The following is a 19204-nucleotide window of genomic DNA, read 5'->3' as shown; positions in this document are numbered from 1 at the left end:
TTTTTAATGAAACTAATTGTTCTCGCAAAAACTTAAATCAAATAATTGGTTTACATCCGTATCAACCACTCGGACCGGCCACGAGCAGGGGTTTCGCTACGCTATTGCACGCCATTTCAACATGGTGATTTTTTTAAATATTATTTTAATACATTTTCCTATCTTTAAGTATCTCCGTTCTTCTTCAATACTTGTAGTTTTTGAAATCATATTGCCATTTTAATCTATGTTGCGTATTTCCGAGCACAACTAAATGTGCTATCTATATTTCCGAGCACAATTAAATGTGCTTGGTATTTTGCCGAGCACAAGTAGAAGTGCATATCAATTTTCCGAGCACAGGTAAAGGTGCTCACTGGTTTTATAGATGATTTAATAGTTGATACGATTGAGTTTGATACCACGACCAACTTTTTTACTGAAACTAATCATTCTCGCAAAAACTTGAATCAAATAATTGGTTTACAATCCGTATCAACCATTCGGACCGGCCACGAGCGGGGGTTTCGATGCGCTATTGCACGCCATTTCAGCATGGCGATTTTTTTAATTATTTTAATACATTTTCTATCTTTATGTATCTCCATTCTTCTTCTTTACTTGTAGTTTTTGAAATCACATTGGCATTTTAATCTATGTTACATATTTTGCGAGCACAACTAAAGGTGCTTGCTATGTTGCTGAGCACAAGTAGAAGTGGTCGGTAGTTTCCGAGCATAGTTATAAGTGCTCGCTGGGTTGCCGAGCACAAGTAAAAGTAATCGCTGGTTTGCCGAGCACAAGTAAATATGCTCGGTAGTTTTGCGAGCAAAGGTAAAAGTGCTCGATACTCATTTATTTAATTCACTTAACACAATTTTTTTAAATGACGTGCTAAAAGAAATGCCATTTTTTTAAATGACGTGCTGAAAAGAAACGTCAGCACTACTACAGAACGGAAAAGTACTTATCTGCACTACTACAGAACGGAAGAGTACAATTTCTCTCCATCTAGTAAACTGAAAATTCGAGTAATCATGACTAGAGTTATTATTGACCATCTTTTAAAAAAATTTACTAGCAAATCACCAACATAGAATCTGAAGTATTTATATGCTTATAATTTTTTCCTTAAGCCCAGCCCATTTCGATCCCGATCCCGATCTCGATCGGGTCAACCCAGATAAAGCCCAGCTCAATTATGACAAATTGACAATACACAGTAGTGTAAATTTCGTGTCCATCTCCCATCAGTCATACTGTAACTGAAGATTCAATTCATTTTCAGTTTCAGACAATAACCCTAGAATCGAGAAATCAGAGAGAATGCAGGAGAAGAAAGTCGAAAATCCCGCCAACAAGACCCCTAAGAAGGCCAATCTACTCGATCACAATTCCATCAAACACCTCCTGGATGAGTCCGTCACTGAGGTCTGCCATTTGTCACGAATTTTCACGATCAATTTTGGGGATTCTATTGCAATTTTAGATTTTTCGTCGTTTATTGAATGATTTGATTCGGAATTGACTTCGATTTGACTGGTTTTCATCGGTTGTAGATCGTGACCAGCAAAGGTTATCCTGAAGATGTGAGGATGAGTAACATTCGGTTGCTGATTGGGGCGATCATCATTGTTATTGCTGTCTTCGCGCAGTTTTACAACAAGAAGTTCCCCGAGAACCAGAACTTCCTCATCGGTTGCATCGTTTTATATCCTTTCTCATTTGCCTGATTTGTTAAGCTCAATTTTTTATTTTAGATTTTTTTTTCAATAATTAGATAGAGCATTTATATAATCATTGAGATGGAAAAAACATTTTTTTGGTTTTGTGTCTGTGAAACATCATATGGATGACAAAAAATAAGGAATCCTGGATAATGGTGCCTTTGCATTTAAATATGTAATTGAGCAAAAAATATGAAGGATTATTATTTTATCATTTGAGGATCCATTTATCTGTGTTAGAAAACTGTTTTGTTTGTTTGATCCTTGACATTGGCAAGTATGTTTTGTTCAATGGGATATTGCAACTGATTATAAACATGAAGCAAAAGAATGCCATTCTATTCACCTATCCTCCACCTGTAAGTTCTAACCTTTTTCTCTTTTATGGACTTTATATGCTTAGTTTAGTTTGCTTTTTATTCTATGGGATTTGAAGTACTACCACATAACAATGATTAGTATTCCAAATTGTAATTTTTTTAAAAAATTAGTACTGGTTGAATATGTGAAAGACTTGTTTTTGGCATGGTGTGAATTATGTTTGCCATTTGGTCTATTAATGTATGTATCTTCATTTTTTAACAAATTACGATCACCAGCTCGCACTCTCAACGCTTGTTGCTTCATGTAAAAATGATGCTAAACATTTGGTATTGGTCTTCAAAATTATGTTTTGATATTTTACCTGTTTATGTTCTTTTGCATATCCTGAAGCATGTGAATGATAAAAAGTGGTTTTTTTTATTTGTAACGTTGCTATTTCATCTAGAGAGCATTCTCGGTCTTTGAATGATCAAATGGGTCATTTATATCTTTTATCAAGAAATGATTGGTTTATATATATTTATCTTCATTATACAACACTTGTCACTTAGAATATCCTTCATATCAGTGGCAGAGCTTCTTTATAGCAGGATCCATCACTTAGAATGTATTTGCATCACATTGAAATTTTATTTTAAACTAAATAGTGAGAATGCCTCATGTTCCTGGCCGCAAATCATCTTTCTTTGTATCACATAGGCTAATGCCGAGTTCTAAATATGGTTTGATATTTGATATACATAGCCAATGCATGGGAATATTTAGTTTTTTTAATGTTAGTTGCTTTAATCAATTATGAGATTTTGTAGAGGAAAATGCTGGCCTTTGGTCTCAACTTGGTTTATCCTGCATTTGGGTATAAGTACACTCTAAAAGGCAATTTCATCCCACACTTAATTTTTTATATTTGTTTCAATACTAGATTTCACTTGTTATACTTGCTTCATAATATATGTGGTTTAATCGTTACCAGAGAAAAAGAGAACGTCGAACTGGAGAAACTCTACGGAAATAGTTAGACGATATGGGATTGTTGAGATGCCTTATACATTAAAGTTTAAAGATATAATGTTTACAGTTTCTATTTACTATCCGGATTACCAGGCCTAGGACCTGAGTTTTGCATAGCAAACTGCTCGTATTAGGTTTGTAAGATCTTGGATGAGTTTATTTATATCATGTATTAGCTGACATGGGTTGCACATTTCGCTTTTAATATTTCTTAGAATTTGTATCTCAATGCTAATATTTTTTAGAGCTCAAGATTATGTCGTTTCTGGTCCCCATTTTGACATGTTTTTGCTATTAAAAACTTGGGTGAACTTTTTTTTGACCTGTTTTTGAGAGCTCAAGAAGATGTATTGATAGATGTTGTTAAGGCTTTCAGTTATTCATGTTGTCTTCTTATCTTAGCTGTTTATGGTTATCCATATTGGTCAGGGAATGTCTTTAGTTTGCTTCTTTTCACTTCTTTTATTTCCCTCCCGATCCCATGTTAATGTTAAAGAATGACTTTCTTCTCATTCTGTGTTTCTTGTGTCTGTAAATTGAAAGGCACATCAAGTCTCTCATGAATGTTCGATGAATATTACTAACACTATCTAGGTGTCGGGACCAGGTTGAAAAAAACTTGTATTCAGATGTACCTTTGCATATGTTTCACTCTGCAATCATTAAACAATCAAATTCTTATTTTAGAATTAGGTTATGAATAAAAAATTCATAAACCATGATTATCTACTTGATCTTTTTTATAGAGAGAAAACTGATTACCTGCTGAATTGTTTCCACAGGATTCTTTCAACTCTACCGGGTTAGTAGTAGCTTCTAAGATGCCAAGATTCTCGGACATGTATACACTCACAATAGCCAGCGCAGACCCCCAGTCGATATCTGCAAAGCCACCAGTTGAATTCACCAAAAGCGTGACTAAGTGGTAATCTCTCGACTTTCCCCAAGCCACAAACGATCACATTCTTGATGCTAATCTTCTTGCTTAAATACTTTTCTAGGTTCACTAAAGATGGAGTCTTGGTAGAGGGCCGTTTCTGGAAGGACGTCGAGGGTCTGGTTAATGATTATGCCAAAGAATCTAAAAAGAGCAAATAAATTTCAACTTGTAGCATATACCATTGGATCTTGTTGCTAGATATATGAGGACCAGTTTAATTGACAGAGAATGACAGTGATTGAAAGTGAGAGCTCTCTCTCTTGAATGGATTTTGCATTATAAATGTGCTGATCAAAGGGGTAGGATTGCTGATATAACTCTGATTGAATTGTTACAAGTTAAAATGCGCAAATTCTATGCTTTAGATCTACATCTGCAGTTCCCATGATGTTTATTGTTTTTTTATGGATGAATAAATTGAAATTTTAAACGCTGTATTACGGTGAATTCGTGATGTTTCTTGATATCATTAATTTAGTAAAATGCATAAAAATTAAAGATTGATTTGTTCATTTATCTATAATTGAAAATAAATGAATGATAAACAAATTAAACGTTAATTTTTATTTAATTTTAAAAAATTAATAATGTTGATAATGATTGCTTATAAGATATTATAATTAATTAGAAATATAAAACAAAATAAATAGGTGATATAGACTATATGAGAGCTATGAGCATTAAAATCATTATTTATACATTAAAACTACTTCCTAGATTTAAAATGTCACACACAAAAAAACTCTACTTATTATTTATGGGCCCCTACCAGAATATTTTTAACTTAATACAACAAAAACGTATACAAAATTCCTATTGTCACAACTACAATTATTACAAAGCTCATTTTATTAAAAGTGGTTGTCTATATCCAAGCTTGTACTAAAAAATAATATGTGGGACCTTATATATGCATAACCACTTAATTAAATAATAAGTATTCTGACCTCTGACATATATGATACTATATTCTAAATTATTTATTAAACACATGAAAAATTGACTTCTTAGTCACTAATCAATCTCTTTCTATGGGCGGTTATATTTGCCGTATATGATACAATCAATAATAGAATTTCTTTAAGCACTAGTGGAATTTTAAAAGTAATAAAAATGGTATTCAAAATATATTTTTTATTGAGATATTCCAAATTAAATGTTATACTTCTTCTTTTGGCATTAGTCTCATATTTTATCGTATATTACCAATATTTTATTTATTATTTTTTCTAGTACTTTATTTCCTATTCTATTTGATCATCTTTATAGTACTATTATTTGATTTTAAAACATTAATTTCTTAATTTCATGCCAAAATAAAATACTAGTACACCACTTAAATCATGATAAAAGAAATATTTACTATGTAAAAATATATACTATAATAAAATTATCTTTAAAAAAGAAACATAATACTAGTATGGAGTGAATTGTTGAAGATATCATTAATTTTAGTCAAATTTTAGTTCATTGTGAGTTCTCAGACTCAATTGAAAAATCACAAATATTATACTTATTTGTTTTCAATTATCTAATGAAGAAAAAAATCATCCTCCCACGCGTAATATATTTTTGATATTTTAAATCAACGAAACCGTCTTCTTATGAATAGAGGATATCTATTAAACAATTTAAGGAATTAAACAATTTACGGAATTAAAATTTCGACACGAATACGGAGAAAATACAACCACTTTATTTAAAACAAAATACCTACATAATTATTAAAAAAAATACAAAGTTAAAAAAAAACCTCAAAATTCAACAAATGCGGCCACCGTCTCACTCCTCGTCGTCCCCGCCACCAGTCCCTTCGTGCCCGTGGCCGGTCCCGGCGTCACTCACGAGCAGGGATGACATCCCCAAATCGCGCCGCATACTGTCGATGACATCCTTCAGCATCAACTTGTATAAGGGGTCAGTCGATGCATACCACTTCTCCATGGTGTGTACCAAAGTCTCATGTTGCTGTATGCGGGGGAGTGAGGGGAGCTCGGGATCGATCTAGGAGGAGCTGCCGATTGGACCTCGGAGGACCAGCTGGCGCTTTCCCTAGCCATCCGCATCGCGGTCTTTTGCCCAACCGAGCGACGACGGCGGAAAGACGATTGAGGGGTTGAGAACTCTGCCTAGGCGTCAGGGAGTTCGTGGGAACCGGTACTACTGCTGTACTCCCGGGAGGCGTTGATCTTCGTCCGCTTCGGCCAGTAGCTTTAACACCCGAACTAAACTTAGCGGAAGTCTGCACCACAAGATAAACCTCCCAATATTTGAATTCCTCGAAACCCAATTCACTGTCGGGGAACCGCCGGTGAGACAGAAGCTTCACATAATCGGCGGACATGCCGCTGGTTGCCGTGCGGAGGTTGTTTTGGTAAATGCCGACAAATCGGCTGAGCTGCCTCCTTAGCCGCTCCCACTGTTTCCGGCATTGCTCTCCATCGTGAGGCTTTCCACCTGGCGGTTTGAATTGGAGGTAGCTTTGGTTAATGCGCCACCACATTCTGTCGATATGCTGGTTAGCCCCGACGTAGGGATCCTCAACTACTCTGATCCAGACATTCGCCAGCGCGACACACTCCCCTATGCTCCATATGGTCCTCTTTCTCCCGCAGGCTTCCTTCCCCTTCTCCTCGCCCCACCCTCATTCCCCGCATGCGAGGACGAGGTAGTGCCCTAGCCCTTCCCTCTCCCTTGCTTCCGCGTCCTCCCTGCCGCCTGTGGGATCTCAGTGGGAGACTCCCTGACCGGAGATAGCCCCAACTCCTCAAAAGAGAAAGTCTTAATGCCGGTGAACTGAGTCCGCAGAGGAGTACTCTGGGGGAATCACTAGACAATAAATCCATGTAGGGTTGATAGACATTGTCCCCAGGTGATTGGGGGACCCCCTGCCTGCTCCCCCGCAACGGCAGGCATGCCCCTGCATCATCCCGGGCATTTGGGCATCATCCCCGTCATCGCGGCACTCATCCCAGGCATTTGGGGCATCATCCCACACCAATGGGAGTACATATTGTAGTGTCCGGGCATCATCCCGCCATTTGGGGTTGGGGCATCATCGGCACCATTCTGGGCATCATCTCGGATATCGGTGCACTTCCGCCGGCATTTCCCCCAACTTTAACAGGAAAAGTCGGCGTTTGTGACTCGCTCGTGGCAGAGGAATCACTATCGTGGTGCTCCATTTATCTTCAAAAGAAATGAAAGTAGTGAGAGAAACTCGTTAAAACAATTGTGCGAATGAAATGAAGTTCAACGAGTTGTATATATAGAGTTTTTTTTTTAAAAAAAATTAAAAATCGGGACGTCCCTGGAATGCCGCGGAACTCCGGTGTCCGTAACGCATGTCTGCGTCCTCCTCCCTGCTGCCTAATGGGGGACGTCCCGCGCTGACTTCCGGCACGCCGATCAGACGTCCGCCGGGACGGCCGCCGTTGCGGATGCTGTAATTGGGTAGTTCGCGGGCCCCATCTGACGTGTAATTGGGGAACCGAGCTAAGTTATTGAGCCGGATTTAAATAGATGCCTCACGTCCGTCATTTCCTACAAAGCTCTTATCCCAGCATTTTGAGGTTCCGCTTCTCCCTAAAATCTTCATCTCGATTTTCACGCTACGCTTTCAAATTGCGATCGTCGCGGCAGCACCATCTCCCGACTGATCCAATAGTTTTTGAGATTTGCGAAATGTCGAATTCCGAGAAACAGCAATCGGCGGAGGAGGATCGACGGATCGACGACGTGGATCGCGCCGATCAGGTTTCCGGCGGGGAAGGCTCCGTGGATGTTTCCTCCAGCTGCGACGAGGCGTCGGTGCGTTCGAATCGATCGGTTACGCGGAGATTGACGGAGATTTTGGTGGAGGATAGGGATGCCGATCTGCTGCTGCAGAGGAGCGGGAGAGAGGAGGGGGTTATCCAATGGCTTGGCGCATTGGATTTGCAGGTGACGGGGGCTTGCCGAGCGGATGAGAGGCTGAAGCCTTTGCTCAAGCTGAACGCCTCGGCTGCCATGGCTGAGGATGGTCTGCTAGCTCACCTTAGTCAGGTATGTATTGCAAATTGAGCTTTGAATGAATCGTGTAATTGACATTTTAATGTTTTAATATGTCGCATTTCTTTAGTTAATCTGGAATTGGATATATGCTGCTTGAGCTGTTGATATAATCGTGTAATTGACGAATGTCCCCTTTTTGTTCACAGCACTTTGAGCCGTCAGAGGTTGGGATATTGGCTAGGTGCTTGTGCGCTCCGCTGGTTTCTATCCGGATTGGAAAGATCAACAAACAAGGAACGCTTCTGTCACCTACCTCTGTAAGGTATGTCTGCAAAGTTACCTGTTCTTTTAGGGGGATTGTAATTCAGTTCTTGCAAATAATATCATTTCTTCATGCGCGGAAATCACTTGTAATTTAGGCGAGCAAATTAGGGGTTGTCTATTATCCGTAATGTCTTCGTAAACAGTAGAGTACTGAATTATCCAAAATTAGTTCAGAATTGTTTTAATGATATCTAACTGTTATACACAATCACATTCTAAGATATAGATTTGTAAGCCTACTTGTTATTTGGCTACTAAATTGCTGAGACCAACGATATTGTTTATTGGTAGAAATTCAGTAACAACAAAAAACAAGTTACTAACAAGCAAAGCAATTTAACTAACTTACTTTTGCCCGTGTGACCATTTCTTCCTTTGCTATAATTTATTATGATACGGATATATTAACTGTGCTTGCTTGTCTTGTATTTTTCTTATGTGTAATAGAATAAATATATACTCCTCTTGTAACTTTACTACAAACCTAACCTTCTTTCTAATCCTCTATGCCTCAGAGTACTGATTTCTATGTTATAGAGTCTATTTCTTCTCATTTTGATTAGATAACAGTGTTATCTCTTATACAAACTAAGTGGCTGATATTAATACTGTTTTGTTGTCATCTTGATCCCTAACCTTGTTTTGGGTTCACATTTTGAGTCTCTTTGTATATAAAATTTGAGAATTTTGTTTTAACCTCTTGATGAGCAGTAAATACTGGATTCTAACGTAGATCCCTGTGTCTTGATATGACTTGTTCATACCTAGGAGGTTCCTTTGATTGTGGAGTCCCCGGGGAAGGTTTGTGTAGAAATTTGAGTCTTTGTGGTTCAGAGGAGATTTTAGCAGTAATCTTTTCATATCTGTTGACGCATTGTATATATCCGAGAACTGTGATCATGATTTGCTCCTTTTGCTTAACTACTACTTCGGTTTGGATTAAGCTATTATGTCTTCTGTGTTCTTTATCCTATGCTGTCCTTATTTTCATGATATTTATCATGTCTGACGCAAGTTATGTTTCTATAGCTAATGCAAATAAATGTATCTTCACCGTGTTTGCAAATTTCTTATTATTCCTGACTACCTAGGGTGCTGTATTTTAGATTGTTAATGGTAACATTGTTCATCCTTCCAAGTGAAAACATCTTCTTACTTGTAGGTAAAATGGCGTAGACTATTATGATCTCTGATTAAGAAGAAGTAAAGGTAGCTTCATGCTTCTACATTATAGCATGCTCTACAAGAGTTTGCTGACTTACTGTATATTATCAGTATTCTTCTGTTTTGATGTCCGTTACTGCTAATGGTATTTAATTGTGATTCAGCTGTATAATGTTTGTGCTTTTATGTATATATGTATCTGTTTTGTTAATTTTTCCCTATCTTGCATGCAAGTTGCTTGGAATCAATGTTCCGTTTTGTAAATAATTGGTTAGAGAAATTATTATTATGTGATGAAATTGTGTAGCTAATTCATTTTGAGATTTCAACCTGTTGTTTAGTTCTTTAAGTTGGTCTTTTCAAGATTTTGTTGCATTTAGCACCCTCGAGATTGCAATAATGCTGCGTTACTTAGAAATTTAGGCAGTGGTAAAAATTTCATTATTCCGGCTATCTAAACTATTGTTTATTAACCAGTAAACTTTTTTCAAGCGGACCAATATCATTAAGTGTGTTCAAAATTAGGACATAGATGTACTGCAAGTGTTCAAACTTAGAGGGTATGGTGATTTTAGTTATAGATGGAGATAAGATGAGGGAAAAATAAACACATGAACTTAAAGTTCGATTTCCACAAAAATAGGACCTACTTAAACTGGGTCACCTGAATCTTGTATTACTTTACAACATGCATCTCGTTACCATAGATAGTGGATTTGACTACTCTGACTTGGAAATGTGGGTTTCTGCCTGTAGTTGTTTCGTATTACTAGTGGGTATCAGGGGAGATGTCGGCAGTCATTGGCCTTTTCTTTTTGTTTGGAATCTACTTCCTTTATACTTGTGCTGATTCTTGTTTCTGAACCTTGTTGTTTGAACAGGGGGAATTTATGTCTCACCCTTCTGCCAACGTCAGATTTGCGTTTATCATTTAATGGAGATGATGGTTCAGAGGAGAGGCTGGCAACATTAAGCACTGAGGCTCAATGTACCGATGTAGAAATTGAGGAGATCCCTGCTGATAAGTCTGGAAGGTCCTTCTTTGTGAAGAACTCAGATGGCGTGGTTTCTTATTTTTGGTGCTCTGAAAAATCTACGCTTTTGGGATATGAATGGCTCAGAAAGGTAAGGATTAAAATATTGCAAGCCTTGTTTCATGATGGTCTATGTATACATAGACATTTCTCAATTTTAATTTTCTTGTCGGAACAGTTGAAGGATTTGCTAGCTCAGAAACCTTCACTCGCTGAACTCACTGGAATTAGCGAGTCACGACTCAACTCTTTTGTGAGTCATCTTCGAGCATACCTTGCGGGATCAGTGGCACATAATGGTCAAGTAAGTGGCATGCTATCGGCTAGCCCTTCAGATGGCTCTGCTGATTCATCTGAACATCATAATCCTCATTCTTTGGCCAATTGTTCGAAGAGTTCACGCGTCAGGCAATATGGCAGTCAAGGATCAAAGACAAACCTCATCTACCAGGGTTGTTTAAGTCCCAGGTCGAGTTCGTTCAAAGAAGGCCTGCAAAAAAGTTTGTCTGACGTAAGGAGTGCCGCCAGAGAAAAATTGAGGCGTCGTGGTGAGAATAATGTTCCATTTATCGACAGCTTACTTGAGGCTTCAACCAAAAGTGGTGATTGCTCTCAGAAAGGCAAACTTGCTGAGGTGAATGGGAATGGACCTTTGTTAAGCTTAAACTTCTTGGAAGTATTTGGTACTTCTGGGGAGCTCCCTCTTTCAGGACCCGAAACACAGGTTCCTTCGTCGAGTCCATCCCCCTTTTCTCCTCACTACTGCTGGTGTCCTCCCGTTGCATCAACACTGCAATTCACGCAATTCACTAAAGTTCCCATTTCATCCACAGAGTCCTCCCTGCCTCCACTCTCGTCTCTGCTATCATCGTCAGCTCTCGTGACCTCAAAACCATTGCTAGATCTAGCTGAGCTTCCACCTTTCGATTTTCCTAGCTTCCTTCCAGAGCCTTTGGTTAGATTACCATCTTCACAGCAAATCCCGACGTTCACACCTTTGATCTGCGACCCTATCGTTCATATTCCAGTCATTGACATCTGCTCGTCTGGCCAAGGGTATCTAGTCAGTGCTGGTCCTGCCATGTCCACCTCGATTCCACCCTTGAACCCGAACCTCGTCGACCCTCTCCTTCCAAATGGCGAATCCATGGTGGAGAAAAGCGCAAGGGAGACGCTCCGGATGCTCATCAACAGCTCCAACCAACCCAACCCGAGGCTGCTCGAGGTATGGCCTTCTGTCCTAAGCAGCAGCATTGACAGCCATAACATACTTGCAGCAGCAGGAAGCAGGGGTCTTTACATTGGAACCAAGGATGTCGAAGCTAGTCGCATGTCTTCTTTCGAGCTTGTTTTGTTGTCCGATAATTCGGGGGCCAGGGGTGGCATTGTCAAAAGAGTTGCTAGCAATGATCATAAGGAGAAGGCATCTACCTCAGATCCATCTAGTTTCGAAGAAACTATAGAATGATAGATGTCTCTTTGAGTTTTATTATTCAGCGAAAATGTATAGAACTCATATCTATCAGCTTGTGGCTTAATGTAATTATCAATTTTTTTTGAGAAAATGGAAGAAAGAGAAAAAATGCAGTCTTTCTATGATTTTGATGAGGCAATGTTGTTTAGTTTGATTAATTAGGCAAAGCTACTATATAAACATTTATGCAAACATTTTCCACCACAATTTGACAAAAAATGTACTCCACTACAATACTCAATTAGAATGAAACACAATAAAACTTTTATATTATATCTGCAACTTCAAATTTTCATTACCAATGTGAAATAATGGTGAAATGTCTTATACTATGAATTACTCCATATAATTACTACTCCCTCCGTCCATGAAAAATAGGACACATTATGAATGACACGAGTTTTAATGTGGAATTGGTAAAATAAGAGAGAAGGAAGAAAAGTAAGAGATAAGTAATGTTAGTGGAATATGAGATCCATATTATTAGTAAATAGTAAGAGAAGGGAAAAAAGTAAGATAGAAGTAGTGTTAGTGGAATATGTGGTCCATATTATTAATAAGAGAGAAGAGAGAAGTTATTGAAAACTTTCATTTTTTTAATGTGCTCTATTTTTCGTGGACAATAAAAAATGATAAATGTGCTCTATTTTTTGTGAGAGAGAGTATCTTACATGACAAAGACTATAACTCCACTATTTTTATTTAGATTTGGCTACAACCTGGTTCGTTTACTAGACCCACATAGATGTACCATGCGCTTAATCAACTATTGGACAAAACCATTTGATTTGAAATTTGCCCATTAAGAAAATAATGGATACAAATTAGCATTTGGCACCGTTATCGACATATCGTTAATTCAGTATGGGCAAATTGTTAAAAGTAAAATAACAATTTTGGTCAATTTTTTTATCTATCTCACAGCGATAAATAACGGTTAAACATACTACCTATGAAGTTTGGATTTATCTTAATTATTGCACAGTGAAAAAAGATTTGAACTATAAAAATGGTCCTTGGACTATAGATTTATCTCGCCCATAGTCCCAGAACTTTAAAAATATCGCCAAACATCATTGGACTAAGGGTTTATCTCGAAATTGGTCCTTTTGCCATTTTCTGATACAAAAATACCCTTTTAAGGGTTTGAGCAATTTAGTCTTTTTACAGTTTTAATATTTTAAATCTGATATTATTTCAGTGATGTATTAAATCTTATATTATTTCAAAATTATCATTCTTCTTCCCTTTTATCATCCTTCTCTTTGTTTCTTTATTTCAATATTAGATTTGATTTTATAAAATTAAATTTTAAATTTAGATTTTTAAATATCATTAAAATTTTAATAATTAAAATTATTAATTCATGGTCACTATAAATATTGATTAAAACTACTCCGAATTTGACCAAACTAGTATTAACACCCGAGCTATGCACGGGACATAAGAGTTTCAAATAATGAATATAAAATATAATAAATATATAGAAAATAAGAATTGAAAGCAATATGAAGATTTAAAAAAATAGAAATGTACTTATCTTGTCTCACTCAAAATGAAGAATTTACTACTCCCCAGTGAATGAAACATTTATGCAATTTTAATTTATAATCTAAGTGAAGTAAAAACAATAAAATTAATGACAAAAATAAGATGTGTGACTAATGATCTAAGAGTATGAATTAATTAGAATAAGATATACAAATAAAGAAAATATGTGTGAGTAAAGATGTTTATTGAAAGTGCTATGCAAGTCATTAATCCAAATAAAAGGCAAATTAATATATAAATTTAATAGCTTAATTTATTAAAAAATAATTTGAAAAAAATATATGGAATATTAAACATATCCACATTAAATATATGAATAATTTAAATCATATAAATTTAAAACTTCTTTGAGAAGTCAAGTTAGAAAATTTGTATTATCCAATAATCATATTTTAGTTGACTGTTTATTTCTTTCTTTTAATTTCAGACCATAGTATAACTTGATATACATTGCCAAAGACTAAATGAATTTTTTATATTGGAAAGAATAAATTTCTTACTTCCCGCCACATATACGTATAAAAAGTAAATTACTACTATCACTTAAAATAACGATAATATTTTATGCATCTTGTTTGTTTTGAATAATGTGAGAATTTACACTACTCTTTATATTAAGAAGTTATACAAACTTTATAAGTTAGATTTAATTTTAAATATATATAATGTCATCTTATTCCTTAGTTTAATCTATAAACTTAGTAGTATTGTTTAATTAGAGGAGAATTAAAATATAAGAACTAAAAACTTTAATTGAGTAAATATAGGATGGAAATTGTAAGCATTACATATATGTGTTGTCGTTTAGCTTGTGAATTAATTCGGAGAAAAAGTATTGCAATAAATGATTAAATCTCAATTTTAACCTAAATAAATGGAAGGCAAACTAAACTCTCTAACGCAATTTCAATTTAACTCAAATATAAGTCTAATTAATATATAAATTTAATAACTTAATTATAAATTTTTTTTTAATGGTAGTGCACTATTTAAATGTGTTTTAAAACTTCTTCAAGAAGTTAGCATTTTATTGGGCTATTATTTGTCCAATTATTTTTGCCTTAAAAAATTATTTTTGAATAGAAGACACCTCATTTTTCTATTTTCCCTCCAAAAAGGGCATTAAGGACTTTTCATCAAACTTGCATTTTAGATTATGATAGATTTTGTACTCCGAAATCTGAAAATTTTCAATGTTGTGGAACGGAGGGAGTAGTACTTTCGACAAGTTGTCCAAATCCAAAAGGCCAAGTGAACAAATCCAAAATTTATGATTTTTCTAATTAATTTTCAATATTGCGGAACATATTAGTATTTGACCAAACTCACTAGTACTTTCGACAATTTGCCCAAATCAGAAATGGCCAGGTGGAGGGTAATTAGGCAATTAAACTAATAATTGTTCAATGAAGAATGTGTTGTGTGTATGTTTTATACTTTTATAGCTAACTGAACCGAGATGCATATGGAAATGGTTGATGTATTATACTCTCTTCGTCTAAATATAGTTTTTTTTTTCATTTTTGTTTGTCCCAAAAATTTAGTTCACTTCCATTTTTTTTATAAATTTTTATTATAAAGTGGGCATCATTCTCTAATCACTTTTTTTGTCCCGTATTTTTCAATTTCGCATTAAAACTCTATTTTTCTTCAATTTTAAGGGATCCGAGGGAGAGCATAACTGAAGCTGCAATTCGATATTTTCAACTAGAAGAATTATTCTTTAATACCTTGTGTGGGAATATCCTTATTTCCTAATCAATGAGGTTGGTTTACTAAGTGAAAAAGGACCACACAAAACAGAATGCACCCATAAACAAATTATTGTTTTCAGTTGCATCAATGTTTAAAGTAGTAAATCTTGCAATTGACTAAAACTCATGCATCATTTATTTTTTACCCCAATAGACAAATTAGTTAGCTTTATTTCTTCAAATTTCAAAAGGACAAATAGTGTTAACAAGAGTGACAAATTTGGTTTGCACGTTCTGTTATCAAATTCGGCGTTGCAATAATGTTCTCTTTTTCACTTGTTACACCAACTTGTCTCCCCTCACCTTTTTTCTAATTCTATTTCTCAAATCATTATTTAAAAAATAAGTACTACTGTATTTTTTTATTTTGGATAAATTGACAAATATAAATCAAATATATATAATGAAGTTTATAATTTTCTCAATTATCCCATTCGCACGCCTCATTTCTAGCATAATATGTGATGATTTGACCGCTGGTTTTAAACGTGTTACTCACCAAATAAATATGTGTATAATTATATGGAAGGAAATTAACATTCCCAGCATAGGCATAACACATATCATAGTGCATTTCACCGATAATAAGATATGTGGAATAATTGCAAAAAAAATGCAAACTTTGTAACTTATTCAGTTTTAGAAAAATGAGATGAAGACAACGAAGGAGAAATAGATTTGAGTGAGGAAACAATTACTCCCATAGCTGATAACCTGATACAACGTGTGTGTGTGTATACAGTGAAAAGCTGCAATTTGAGATCAACTAACTTACTAATGCAACAGTAATCTCAACTAACCAAATTATAAAGAAGCACAAATATCTAAAAAGTTATGGTTGTTATAAATGATTGTTATAAATTTACTATTTGATAGTATAATTTAAGTTATGGTCGGAGATGTCTAAGAAAGAAGATTTAAGAGTTGATTTTTTTCCCAAAAAGTTTTGAAATCATGAAGTGCAGCAAGCACATCTTCAATCGATTTATTCAAAACAACAGAATTCGGTTCTGGCATTTCTTCGAGCACACTGTGTGCAATGTGAGATAGATAGATAGATAGTGCTCTTTTAATAATTCAGTAAAAGCCAATATATTAGCTGATGGTACATTTTTTCTCTCCCAAACTCCCAACCAATCACTACCAATCCTCTCAAAATGACGACTCAACCAAGAATCCCTAGCTTCGGCGACGGCGACGGCGACGGCGACGGCAACGACACCGTTTGGGAGTGCGCCCTCCCCTACGCGCGCGACCGCGGCGCGGTCTCGCTCGTCTGCAAGCGCTGGTACGAGATCGACGCCATGACCCGCAAGCACGTCACCATCGCCCTCTGCTACACCGCCACTCCCAAGCAGCTCTCGCGCCGCTTCCCCCAGCTCGAATCGCTCAAAATCAAGGGCAAGCCGCGCGCCGCCATGTTCAACCTCATCGGCGAGGATTGGGGCGGCTACGCCGCTCCCTGGGTGCAGGAGGTCGCCGGATCTTTCACCAGGATGAAGGCGCTCCACTTCAGGCGCATGATTGTCTCCGATTCCGACCTCAAGCTGCTCGCCACTTCCGCCGCCGGCGTTGCGCTCGAGGTTTTGAAGCTCGATCGCTGCTCTGGTTTCAGTACCGACGGCCTCTTGCATATAGGGCGCAATTGCAGGTACAAATTACCGATTCGTCAATTTTTTGAATGAATTCGATTTCCTTCAACCGATTTGTTTATCAATTTGAATGATTTCATCTGTCTGTTCGAATCCGGATTTAGGGTTTTCTTATGATTTTGGTATTGTTATCTAGGGTTAATGTTGTTAATTGCAGTAGCTAAAGTATTTGAGCTTAATTGAATTTGCAATATGCATAATAGTCATTTAAATCACCAAATTTGATTGAATTCTAGTTTGAAATGCTCAAATTTAATGGTGTGCTTTTTAATAGGAATCTGAGAACTTTATACATAGAAGAGAGCATGATAACCGAGCTAGATGGCGAGTGGCTGCATCACCTTGCTTTGAACAATACTGTTCTCGAAAACCTAAACTTCTTCATGACTGATCTCAAGAGAGTTAGATCCGAAGACATTGACTTGCTAGCGAGGAGATGTCCGTCTCTGACCTCCGTGAAAATTAGCGACTGTGATATTTCGAAGCTAGTTGAGTTTTTCAGAAACGCTGGTTCACTGGAAGAGTTTGCCGGCGGCTCTGTAACCGAGCCTCCGGCTCAGAATGGCGAAGAATTTGCTCCTTCCGAGCAGTTGGAAAGGTACAGTTCGATTTCGTTCCCCCCAAAATTGTGCCGTTTGGGGCTTACCTATTTGGGTAGAGGAGAGCTGCCGATTTTGTATCCTATTGCTGCAAAGCTTAAAAAGTTGGATCTTCTTTATGCCATGCTCGACACTGAAGGCCACTGTCAGATACTGCAAACATGTCCTAATTTGGAAGTTCTTGAGGTAAAAATTTTGAGCTTTTTATTTAACATGGAAGTGAATAGTTTTTATTTGGTTGAAGTCCTTTACAACTTGGTTCCGTTTGTTAAACGTGATGTTGATCGCTTATATATACAGTTTTTGTTGAATCATTTGCAAAACGCTTTTTGACATGCTCGAAAACTTATTTACTATTCTAGATAACATACGGCCACTTAATAGGATTGGAAATTTTTGAATGATTCAAGTGTTCCTAACCAGTTTTATTAATTTTTGGATTATTTATCATATTATAATTTCAAATTTGCTCAATTTATATGCAATAGGCAAGAAATGTTCTTGGAGATAGGGGTTTGGAGGTTCTTTCTCGATGCTGTAAAAGCATGAAAAGGCTTAGGATCGAGCGGGGAGCTGACGAGCAAGATATGGAAGATGTCGAAGGCGTGGTCTCACAGAGAGGGCTAATCGCTCTGGCTCAAGGATGCCTCGAACTGGAATACATAGCCGTATACGTCTCCGATATTACAAACGCAGCATTGGAATGCATGGCTACTCACTCAAAAAATCTATGCGACTTCCGGCTGGTCTTACTCGACAGAGAGGAGAACATAACTGATTTGCCTCTCGACAATGGAGTTCGAGCTCTATTAACAGGTTGTGATAAACTCATTAGGTTTGCTTTGTATCTCCGCAAAGGGGGGTTGACAGACGTAGGCCTCGGTTACATAGGGCAGTACAGTCCTAAAGTGACATGGATGCTTCTCGGTTATGTTGGGGAGTCCGATGCAGGCCTTCTGGAATTCTCCAAGGGATGCCCGAGCCTCCAAAAGCTCGAAATGAGAGGCTGTTGTTTCAGCGAACGAGCACTAGCTACAGCTGCTCTTCGGTTGTCTGCTCTCAGATACCTGTGGGTGCAAGGGTACAATGCGTCTAGCGATGGCCGGGATCTCTTAGCTATGGTGAGGCCGAACTGGAATATCGAGCTGATACCAGCTACACGGCACATTGTTCACGATGCAGAGAGACAGCGGCTAGTGATTGTCGAGGACCCTGCTCACATTCTTGCATACTATTCCCTTGCAGGGCAAAGAACCGATTTCCCGAGTACTGTCCGTCCTCTGGACGCTAGCGCCTTCCGCGACCCGTAGATCTGTCACACGACGTGGCAATATCGCTCGCCTTTGCGCTTCCTCAGTAACCTATGCTCTTTATTAGCTCTGTTGTTGTATCTTTCTAATAAATTCTCTGTAAAATTTTGAATCTCATGGATGTTGATATCCATTATTGTAAGTGTAGATAGTTTGTTTTTTTATGATCTTTCTTTCCATATCTGATTGTGTATGAAATCTTATGTTTGTTGAGTGTAAATGTCACTTTGTTTTTGCTTTCATCAGATTAGGTAAATGTCGCTTTTAGTAAATAAATTTTTTGGAAGTTTTTTCATTAATGTCTCCTACTTGTTGAATTGATTGGCCAAATCCACTGTCTATTAAAGTTAAATTGTTTTTTTAATTTA

The 19204-nt window shown here is 37.0% G+C and overlaps 3 protein-coding genes across 3 annotated transcripts; all 3 read left to right on the top strand.

Annotated features, from left to right (window-relative positions):
- Positions 1–1214: 1214 nt before the first annotated feature.
- On the top strand, positions 1215–4351 carry LOC121777766 (probable signal peptidase complex subunit 2). The gene is made up of 5 exons (XM_042175120.1): positions 1215–1410; positions 1539–1690; positions 1984–2065; positions 3824–3966; positions 4043–4351. Exons 1-5 carry the CDS (start codon positions 1306–1308, stop codon positions 4137–4139), a joined length of 579 nt encoding a protein of 192 aa, XP_042031054.1. The 5' UTR covers positions 1215–1305; the 3' UTR covers positions 4140–4351.
- Positions 4352–7538: 3187 nt separating this feature from the next.
- LOC121775936 lies at positions 7539–12095 on the top strand. The gene is made up of 4 exons (XM_042173037.1): positions 7539–8025; positions 8181–8296; positions 10344–10587; positions 10675–12095. The coding sequence occupies exons 1-4, from the start codon at positions 7666–7668 to the stop codon at positions 11962–11964; spliced, it is 2010 nt and encodes a 669-aa protein (XP_042028971.1). The 5' UTR covers positions 7539–7665; the 3' UTR covers positions 11965–12095.
- Positions 12096–16166: 4071 nt separating this feature from the next.
- Positions 16167–19078, top strand: LOC121775937 (coronatine-insensitive protein 1-like). The gene is made up of 3 exons (XM_042173038.1): positions 16167–16926; positions 17202–17712; positions 18015–19078. Exons 1-3 carry the CDS (start codon positions 16433–16435, stop codon positions 18834–18836), a joined length of 1827 nt encoding a protein of 608 aa, XP_042028972.1. The 5' UTR covers positions 16167–16432; the 3' UTR covers positions 18837–19078.
- Positions 19079–19204: the final 126 nt, after the last annotated feature.

Source organism: Salvia splendens, chromosome 18, assembly GCF_004379255.2.
Source record: "Salvia splendens isolate huo1 chromosome 18, SspV2, whole genome shotgun sequence".
Classification (NCBI taxonomy): domain Eukaryota; kingdom Viridiplantae; phylum Streptophyta; class Magnoliopsida; order Lamiales; family Lamiaceae; genus Salvia; species Salvia splendens.
This window is presented reverse-complemented; position numbering and strand designations above follow the sequence as displayed.

What these genes read in the sequence shown, in the direction of transcription:
- LOC121775937 (XM_042173038.1), top strand. Translation starts at nt 16,433, where the DNA reads ATGACGACTCAACCAAGAATCCCTAGCTTCGGCGACGGCGACGGCGAC. An exon ending in CATATAGGGCGCAATTGCAG is followed by an intron (nt 16,927 to 17,201) that starts GTACAAATTACC and finishes GCTTTTTAATAG; the next exon opens with GAATCTGAGAACTTTATACA. An exon ending in CTAATTTGGAAGTTCTTGAG is followed by an intron (nt 17,713 to 18,014) that starts GTAAAAATTTTG and finishes TATATGCAATAG; the next exon opens with GCAAGAAATGTTCTTGGAGA.
- LOC121777766 (XM_042175120.1), top strand. Translation starts at nt 1,306, where the DNA reads ATGCAGGAGAAGAAAGTCGAAAATCCCGCCAACAAGACCCCTAAGAAG. An exon ending in TGGATGAGTCCGTCACTGAG is followed by an intron (nt 1,411 to 1,538) that starts GTCTGCCATTTG and finishes CATCGGTTGTAG; the next exon opens with ATCGTGACCAGCAAAGGTTA. An exon ending in TATTCACCTATCCTCCACCT is followed by an intron (nt 2,066 to 3,823) that starts GTAAGTTCTAAC and finishes TTGTTTCCACAG; the next exon opens with GATTCTTTCAACTCTACCGG.
- LOC121775936 (XM_042173037.1), top strand. Translation starts at nt 7,666, where the DNA reads ATGTCGAATTCCGAGAAACAGCAATCGGCGGAGGAGGATCGACGGATC. An exon ending in TGCTAGCTCACCTTAGTCAG is followed by an intron (nt 8,026 to 8,180) that starts GTATGTATTGCA and finishes TTTTGTTCACAG; the next exon opens with CACTTTGAGCCGTCAGAGGT. An exon ending in CTGTCACCTACCTCTGTAAG is followed by an intron (nt 8,297 to 10,343) that starts GTATGTCTGCAA and finishes TTGTTTGAACAG; the next exon opens with GGGGAATTTATGTCTCACCC.